Source organism: Haliaeetus leucocephalus, unplaced genomic scaffold (genome assembly GCF_000737465.1).
Source record: "Haliaeetus leucocephalus isolate CR32 unplaced genomic scaffold, Haliaeetus_leucocephalus-4.0 Scaffold140, whole genome shotgun sequence".
NCBI lineage: Eukaryota > Metazoa > Chordata > Aves > Accipitriformes > Accipitridae > Haliaeetus > Haliaeetus leucocephalus.
In genome coordinates, this window is record NW_010972576.1 from 15,636,069 (window position 1) to 15,645,658 (window position 9,590).

A 9,590-nucleotide genomic window follows, 5' to 3' on the forward strand; every position below is an offset into this window, starting at 1 on the left:
GCGAGTGTGGAGACGGGCCCCCCCCCCCCCCCCCCCAATTTAGATGATGCTATTGTGTACTGTGTGCCTCCTTTAACAGGGTAAGGGCTGGTGTTCAACATGAGGTAAATTAAATGCTTCCTGAATCTGGTTTGTCAGCTTTTATTCAAACAAAATGCCCATTGAATTCAGTTCCTAAATGGAAGTTGAGGGTTGGGTCTGTTCTCATGTTACTGACAGTAATGTTTACATTTAGAGTTCAGTTTACCTTTACCAATTACCACTTACAAATAGTGTTTACTTTTTGGCTTTAGACTTTGTCTCTTATCAGAGCAAGGAAAAACATTATAATTTCAAAACAAAACAAGGTCTTTTCAAGAGTGAGGGGAACAGCACGGAAGAATTAGTATATTGACAAACTAGTTGAATTCCTCATCTGTGAGGAAAATATTCCTGCCTGCCCTGTCTATGCTTTCTTCACAAATAGGGGATATCAGTTTGATAGATGGCCACGTAAGCAAAAGACATAATCTGCCTTAAGCCTCCTAAAACATCATCTACTTCTTCCTTCCTTTAGTTTTCTTGCTATTCTGTTCGAGAAGGAAAGGGAGGAAAATTACATAACCTTTTTTTCCTACTATGCATAATATAACATTGGTAAGACTAATTCTTGCATGCATTTTGGTTTTGCTAATCTGTTAAATAATTTAATAATATGCATTGTGTAGTCTCTAGTTATAATTGAGCAGAATGAAAGCAAAGAAACAAAAACATCTTTCAGAAGGAAACCTGCACAGAGAATTCGAGCTTCATCCTCTCCTGTGAGGCAGTCAACTTCTTTGTTGCAGACATTCTTATTCGGAATACAGATATTTGACCGACAGTGGAAACTGTTGTCTCTGCACTCTGTAACACAGGAGAATTACAAATGTAAATCACAGGATCATGTGATTCAGCAAGCTCACATAGTTAGCTTTTTAAAATATAAATACAATATTATATCCATGTTATGGGGGACTTGGCTGTTCATAAATAGATCACAAAAGGAGGCTCTGTAAGTGTAAAACGAAATGCATACTTAGCTTTCCTCATTTTACAGTCTTGGAAGTTTTAAGACTTAAAAAATGTGGATATCTCTAACCAGTTCAGTAGTGTACTTCTAGACTTGGTATCACTCCTTACCAGTTTCATCCACAAAACATGCCCACACTCAACCTCAGCCAAAGGACCTCCAGTTTTGCCAGCATTACTGATCATCTCAAATGAGGAATTTATGATGCTTGGGTCAAATTCCACCCCCAAAATCAGAGTCCAAACTGGCTTTTGTTTGAATGAGCTAAATGCCTAAATGCAGGGTTAGGAATCAAGAATCCTATTTTGAAGATACTGGATTTAATAACTTGTTTCTTCTAAAATTCATGATTATATAAAACATTATAAACCTGAGAATAACCTTCATTTAATTCTTGTGATCACTTTGTATGTTACCAAAAGCAAAGCAGTGCTTGAATTTATGGTGGGGTTTCTTGAGCTAATTTATAATCTTACGTCAGTGTACTATTGAAGGATATATGTCTTTAACAGAAAATAAGGTAGTCCTCTGAAAGTATCTAGATATCCCAATATGATCCAAAGACCACTGAACTCAGTTGAAATACTGCTTGTGATTCCAGGAAGCATTGTTTTCAGCCCATATAGCTGAAACAGCACTATTTTGGTCAAGTGGAATCTGGATAAATGTCCTCTAAATATATGAAGCCACAGGTATTTATTATTTTTTCCTAAAATAACTGTGACTGTGTTTCCATGATTATCAGATTAAATTTACTGACAATTGTAAAACTACAAAATTAAGGTTATTTAGGGATAGTGATGGGATTTGTAACCCACATTACCATTTGGCACCTGAAACCCAGCTTCTGAAAGTATTCTCCTGCATTCAGCTCATGCTAGATCCATTCCTTGTTTCTAATCAAAATTGTTACAGCTGGAATTGCAGATGCTGAAAGAATGACTGCTCATGAACAAGCAATGTGACAGGAACTGTTCACAGATATTCTGTGGATAATCTTGCATTAGTAATAAATTTAAGAGAGACCTTACTTTGGTTTAAAGATAGTTCATTGGAAAAACAGTGTCTTTGTTTAATTACTATTGATTTTTCCCAACTAAAGAGACATTTTCATTCTAACATGGCTCTTTTTTTTATCACTGTTTAACAGCCTCCTAAATAATCTCATTTTATGTCCTCATCTTCCAAGGAAATCCAGATTCTCAGAGAACCGTTGCCTGCTTCAAAAACCTATATTATGCCTACTTTTTTTGCACTTATGTATACATGAACTATGTATACTTTGATTGCTTTAATGTAGTGACTTATTGGAAAAGATACTTTAGGTGTTACATCACTGTAAAAATTCTTTGGGGCTGGTTTTCTGCTGAAATGATTTTGAAACAGCTGAGAAAGGAAAATGTTACCTCTACAGCACAGTTCATCACTTAGGTCTCCACAGTCATTGATTCCATCACAGGTTTTATTCAGAGAAATGCACTTCTTGTTGACACAACGAAACTCACCATCTGAACAAGCTGTGCAGCACAATGAAAATTAAGTTAGTGTGGAAATGTCTATAGGTTCAGAACTGCCCACGGAAATATTCTGCTTGTGCATTTTATTCTGTTAGCAGTTTGGCCTATCAACAGTAGGCATTCTGGGACCCACTAAAGTATATAAGAATCTTTTTTATTGTTTTAATCACCTTCTCATCAAGCTTTCAGTGTGACCACTTATTTTCCTCCTCCAACTTGGAGTAGCCTGGCAAAGGGAACTTCATTTCTTCTAGACCAGGACTAAACCAGAAATGATCGGTTCAAACCCACTGTAAATGATTCAAGTGATTAAAATGACAGCTGTTCCCCCTTTAGACGGAAGTCATCAAGAGTCTGTGAACTCCTACTTTTGTGGCATAAGAAAAACCTGAGACGATTCATAGCTCTCCTAACCAGCACCATCTCAGGCTGATGCTTATCAGTGCCAAAGAAAGCCCACTACATAGAACAGAAAGCTGTCAGAAGTCAAAACAAGGACTTGATTCCCCTTATATCAGTGAGAAACTGAGGAGTCCCAAAATGCCCCAGGAGACGTGAGCAGTTCCGCTACAGTCATGCTTGTCTGGCCACAGTGCTACTAGTGTTGTAATTGATCTCCTTCACAGACAAAGCAGCGAGTAGGAGGTTGTCACCTCTCTCCTCACCAGTTAACCCCAGAGAGACAAGACTTGTGGGATACCATATACCTTGGTACCCTTGGAAGGGATGAGTGAACAAACAGAACCATGGGTGAAATATATTTACTTTTGGGAAATATCTGTAAAAATACTTTAGGAGCAACAGTGATTTTCCAAACTGATAAACTCAAGACTGTCTTGATTCCAGATGGCCTCAACTGTCTTAAAGTCTGCAAAAGGATTATTTAAAAAAAACAAAAGGTTTCAGTGCAGGTTTGCTGTGGCTGGGAGTTCAGCAAACTAGGTCCTAATTATTTAAAAGAAACTTAAAATATAAGAACCCCAAATAGATATAAAACTAAAAAACCTACTAACCTCTTAGATTTTCATGGCACTGGAGGCTAACAAATCCCTCATTACTGTCTCTTGATTTCATCTCTATGTGACATTCAGCAAGACTTGTCTCTAGGCCCCTGCAAGTTATTTGCACACAGTGCAACGAATTTGAGGCAGATTCTGTGATGCTGGAATTGGTTTGGTAATACTCAGCACCTCTGTGAAGATACAAATAATAACAACAAATTACATCATTTCACAATGGATTATCCACTGCTTTTAATGTTTAGAATTTATATGATTTTCCTCAGTGTTAAAGAATTTTGGTCATGGCTAAGAAAAAGCAGACTTCCCATGGAATTGTTTAGAGGTAAGTAGAAGTGCTAATTTTTGCAGGTTGCCACATAGAACTGTCCCTAAATCCATACGTAGCTCTATGACAGTCACTGTGTATCATGATGGATAGAAAAGTCTCCTTAACGTAGCAAAACTTGTAAGCTCAGATCTCTGTCTGTGTGTGGACACAGGTGAGCCATAATTTGGAAACTGTCCTGCACGGGGTCAAGTATCCTTGATGTCATCAAAACCAATGCATATTGAGGAAGCTCAGGCCGCTGCAAGGCTGGGATTAATAAATTTTATCTCCCTTGGTTTTACCTGAGCGGTATACTCCTAACAGTGTATGTGTCCCCTACCTTAAAGAAATATGGATCGAGTAAATAAGTAACTAGAGAGGCTTACAATGGGACTCCAGTGCTGAATGCTCTGTTCCAGGACAAACCCTTCTTTGCTATCTAAAGAGATACTGATCAGGACTAGGAAATATCTGCTTCTCACCTAGAGGAGACAATTTAGGGCACTGCAATAGCATTTTTAGTCTTCAGGTAGGGTTGGGGAGGTGGCCCTTCCTAAGTTAAATTAGTTGTATATGTGTAAAATTATTATGTACAGAATACAGAGTTGACTCTTTATGAGGAGCTGAATGTGCAACTTAGGTCATCAGTGTGGTCGCAGGAAAAAACCCAAGCTGTGTGTGGCTTCAGCCGTCCCTGGGGCCAAAGCAAGCAATGGCAGTGGGGGCAAGGGGTGAAGAAAAATGTGTGTTCCGGTTCTTGTTAGCCTGGCTGGTGCAAGTGGCAAAACGGAGCTGTACCCTGTTGTCAGCTGTTGTAAGAAACTTTTCTCTGCATGCAGGTTATTGCTCAGAGCTACTTGGGGATGGTCCATCTACGCAGTTTCCCTTACACAGACCCAAGAGAAAACGTCTGCATTGGTCTTCAGCTTTATTTTAAAAGTAAAACAATTATGGTTTTTGTAGTTGTAACCTGTAATAGAACACAGAAATCTATGTTTCGGCTTTCACTCTCGGGTGTCAATTTGAGAAGCTTTATCAGAATATTGTAGCCAATACATTGTTCATGAGTTTTCTGTCTTAACTGTTGGCTGACTGTGACTGACACTTACGTAAGCATTGCTACTTTTTCAGATCCCTTGCAGTTATCCAGAGATAAATTCCCCAAACTTACGATTCAAAGCCAAGGTGCTTGCAAGCCACATTTGCTTCATTCATAGTCCACTCACCATCACATACAAAAATGTAGTTCTTTTGATTCATAGGTTTTACTCGAAGCAAATTTGAATCTCCATGGCCCACAGAGATTGAAAATGTTTCTTAAAAAAAAAAGAAAAGAGAGAAAAAAAAATCCCCAAATAAAATCATTATATAAATGTATCTAGTGGAAAGACAGCACAGAAACAAATCAGGACTAATTTTGTATCGACAGCCAGAGTTCGTAGGGGAAGAACAGTAGATTGGGAATCAGAAGCTTCAGGCATTATTCCACATTTTTCTGAGGATTGACTTTGTGGCTTTGAGCCTGCCACTTTTTCAGAATATACCAGTTTCAGGACAAATGAGGGTAATGACTCCTATCATGTAAGAGTACCTGGAGGTCTACCAAGGAAAGGTTGCATCTTAGTATGATGACTTCCATTAGAGGACTTTTGATAACCAACCAGTAACACTTCAATTGAGATGGCCAGATCCTGCTTCTATGACCTGTGTAGCAAAACTTCCGCTGTTTACAGTGGAGCTAAGGTCCTCAGCTCAGTGAAGCCGTATAGAGAATGCACCAGGAACACACAGGGGCTCTCCGCTCCTTTTCAGTGGAATAGGCAGAATTGAATTTTGCCACCCTGAGGGCGATGGGCTGAGCTGCTGCTTCTGTGGGGAAAGGGAGGGGTGGTACCCAGAGAGTGGGCAGGAGAGCCCTGGGCCTGGCTTGCTGCTCCTGCTGCCTTGGGTGAAGGTGGGGCTGGAGGACGAGTAGGAAGAGCAACCGCTACTGCTGAAAGGGGCCACCCACCTAGTTAGCAGGAGCCACTTCTCCCTGCACTCAGACGGAGGCTGAGCTGACAAAGCAGAGTGGTGCAGCCTAAAAAGCAGGTGAGAACAAGCAGCTGCTTGTCAGTGCACAAAACCACCGCTGGTTTGCAGGCCAGTAGCTTTCTGTTTTGATGAAATCCACAGCATGAAGATGATAGAGATGAACATGGCTTACCTTCTCCCCGTGCACTCCCACATGCACCTCAGCAGCCTGGCTCCATTCCTTGGACTCTTGCTCCTGTGAGGTCTGTCCCTCTTCAGAAGATCCCTCTCTGCTAATGTTCTCAGCAGCCCCTCTCCTGCTGTGCCTCCCACCATAGTCAACACCCTGCTTGGAAACCTTTGAGCTCTTTCCTTTGTCTATTTCTCCCCTTTCTACCTGATGATTTGAGCAACATACCAGCAGTGGAGTGACCTGGGCCTGTCAATCACTTTATTTTTATGAAAATCAACAGATACTCCCCATTTTCAATGACTTCTCATTTTCTGTGTCATGGTCTTACTAGTGCAAGGAAAGGAACAGACTTTCTGAGCTGTTGGCCACAAATGACTGACTGAAACGTTCTGGAAAAGGAGGTGTTAATACCTTCAGACATGCATTTTCCCTTGTGCAGAAACTTTGCTTTGGGTTGTTGACACTCGTAGCTCTTTAGGTGACAGTAAGTAGGGAAGTACCTTCCATTGGTAGAACAAACTGAAGAGCCATTCTTTGGGCACTGGTAGGGAAGCTTACAAAGGCATTTTCCCTCCACACATCGTTCCCATGGGTGACAAAAAACTTTCTCACAGGATTTGTGTGTGTATTGGTTGCTTAAGCATTCTTGTATGAGGTAGGTGCCTTGCTCAGCTGGTGCGGCAGGCTCAACCTGCTGAAACTGGTTTTCTTCAGCATAAGATGCTACATTCTGCAAGGCACAAAATTAAAAAAAAGGGGGGGGGGGGAGTAAGACTAAGAACTGCACCGAGAGTTCTGTAGATCCCTTTACTGACCTCAACAAAGTGTTCATTCATAAGCCTTTTCCTATCTTACGAGCACAAAGCTGCTAAATATCATTTATAGTGATTATTCCCTTGTCTTTGGCCAGCTCATCTTTCTCAGTTTTTCTGTTTTGTTTTGGTTTTTTTTTTTTTTCTTTTGGATCATTCACCTGGTATGATCTTCACTCTTACTGGTATTCCACAAACTTTTGTTTGGGGGAGTGGGAACTCTTCGAACATCAGCTGAAGCACACAGCAGATTCTAAACATTTTTTAAGCTAGTGGTTTACAACACACCACAGCAATGGGATAGTAAGCAAATCAAAACATAAGCGGACTTAAACACCAGAAAAACAGAAAAAATAGCAACTTATTTTTTTCTGAGATGTTTTTATTGGCTTGGTTGGCTTTGGGTTTAAATATCACCTGTAAATATTTATGAACTACATAGAAGCAAATAAATCTAAAAATTAATGATTTGCTTCACTGTGTGACTGCTGAAGTAACAAGTATCTTAAAGAAATTTGAAAAATAAGTGCCCTTCTTTATCAGCTTTTTTCCTGTATCTTGCACAACAGTGCATTTGCAGTGTGGTTGCTGGTCATCACTGGACTGCAAGTACAGATTCTGACCCTCCATCCAACTGCCTCTAGGTGACTGACTCTGCACCTGTGTTTGTGCAGCTCTCTGGTGACTTCGTTGCTGGCTGAGTGCTTTTGCTTACTAAGATCTACGGGTAGGAAGAATGTTGAAACATGAAAAATATATAGGGATAGACTTTGCATAAAAATGGGAGAGAAAAGTCCTCAAATGTGATTTATCAGCTTTGACTGTGTCAACTGAATCAACAGAGCTGAAGTTTAAAGTTCTTGTGAAGAAATCCTGGCCATACTAAAGTCAGCAGGAATGTTGCTGGGGCAGAATTTAGTCCAACAAGCCCCCCTTTAACAGTTGTATAAACTTACTAACTTCTTCCTGCTGTTCTCAGGTCAGTACAATCCAAACTGTGAGCCAGATCCGGCTTGGCATAACTCCAATATGGTACTAGAGTTTCTCCTGAATAGGAACAAAAGGTGCTGATTTTTATCTAAGGGTTTCTCCAAAATAGTCGGGGCATGCTGAACGCTCAGCCCAGATGGGCTTTCTGGGACACTTCTGCCAGAAGACATTCCGCAGCAAACCTTCACGCAGTGCGATGTACCATGTTGCTACGTTAGAAGGCTGGAATCTCATTTCTCAAAAATGGGGGGGCAGGGAAAATTGCAGCACCTTTCTGTGGTCACCCATGCTTGCAAATTGGGTTTAGGATTGGATCATGATTAAAATCTTTTCCAGAAGCCTGTTGGCGTAAATCCCAGATAAAATCAAGACACGCAAGAGAAATAGCAAGCTCTAAACATTCAAGCTGGGCTAAAACAAATGTGTGCAACACAAATACTTCGAAAGGAAACTTTAAAAAAGCAACTGGTTTTGCCTTTATAACAATAAACTGCTTTTAAACTTTTTTTTTTTTTTTAGAAATAAATTGCTGCTACCACAATAAAATAAATTCTTACCTCTGATCCACAAAACCAAGAGAGAGACAAGAAAACCAAGAAAACCGGGACCACTGGCATGATGAAATTTTATCTCTCTTTTAGACAAATTCCTCTGGCTGGGATTCTTTTGAATGTCAGTTGTTAGATTTGAGTTTAATTTTTAACTGTTAGTAAAATATTTCAAAGCGTGTTTAGAAATAAAGTACAGAAGCCTCAACTATTAACTGATAAACCGGATCTCTCCAAAAGAGAGAGATCAATTTAACTGGTTTTACTGTAAGTGCAGGACGAGATAACAAAAGTAAAGCCCTTAAAGTAAATGATTAAAAGGAAGCACTTATGAAGGAGACACGTTTCTTTTGCCAGAGAGACTGATCCAGTCATCACGCTGGTTCTCCCGATGGCAGGCATTCATCTTTGCCAGATTATTGTAAGAGATAAGTATGCTTTTATGTGTGTGTGAGAGAGAGGTGTCTTCATCCATATGGAGAAGCACTCATATCCACGTCGCGGCCACTGCATACTCGGCGGGCTTACAAACCCGCACTGCGCGATTTGTGTGGAGAATTTTCAGACAGACGACCCGAAGCACTCTTCCCGAAAGTCAGTTTCCAGGAACGCTGTCGTTAAAGCCAGCAGAACCAAAGCATCCCCTCCCCAAATCGCCTCGGGCAGGGGATTTCGCCTGAGGGAGAGGCGCGCGCCCCCCCCTCCCGCCCCCGCCGCCGGTTCCGCAGCCGCGCGCTCGGACCGAAGCCGACGCTCTTGATGGCGGCACCCTCCCGCCGAGGAGGCGACCGCGGCGTCAGACGGCAACAGCCGGAGCAGCGAGCGAGCGAGCGAACCAGCCAGCCAGCCGTCCGCCCGCCCGCTCGGGACGCCAGGAGCCGCGGCGTCCCAGCAGAATGACTTGCTTTGGGCTCCTTTTGCGACGGTGCCGCTTGGAGCCGGTGCCGTTTACATTTACGGCAGGCAGCCTCGCTTCCGGCAGCGTGGGCGGTTTCCCGGTGGCGGCGCGCCCGCGTCTGTGTGTGTGGAGGTACGCCACGTGCGAGGGGGTCGGGCTGGAGACGCGGCAGGGCGCGGGACGGGGGGACGTGAGCCGTTAGCGGCCGTTGGCCCTTCCTCAGCGGCCGGGGCCGCCGC

The 9,590-nt window shown here is 42.1% G+C and overlaps 1 protein-coding gene across 1 annotated transcript in view; it reads right to left on the reverse strand.

Annotated features, from left to right (window-relative positions):
* The window catches only part of CFI (complement factor I), a 14,584-nt gene extending 6,062 nt beyond the window's left edge, over positions 1 to 8,522 (reverse strand). Inside the window, exons 1-6 of the mRNA XM_010586247.1 lie at positions 8,463 to 8,522; positions 6,515 to 6,833; positions 5,069 to 5,213; positions 3,582 to 3,760; positions 2,458 to 2,568; positions 769 to 885 (exon numbers count right to left, since the gene is read on the reverse strand). Of these exons, the coding sequence (XP_010584549.1) occupies positions 769 to 885; positions 2,458 to 2,568; positions 3,582 to 3,760; positions 5,069 to 5,213; positions 6,515 to 6,833; positions 8,463 to 8,522 (931 nt within the window). The remainder of the gene's footprint in view (positions 1 to 768; positions 886 to 2,457; positions 2,569 to 3,581; positions 3,761 to 5,068; positions 5,214 to 6,514; positions 6,834 to 8,462) is intronic.
* Positions 8,523 to 9,590: the final 1,068 nt, after the last annotated feature.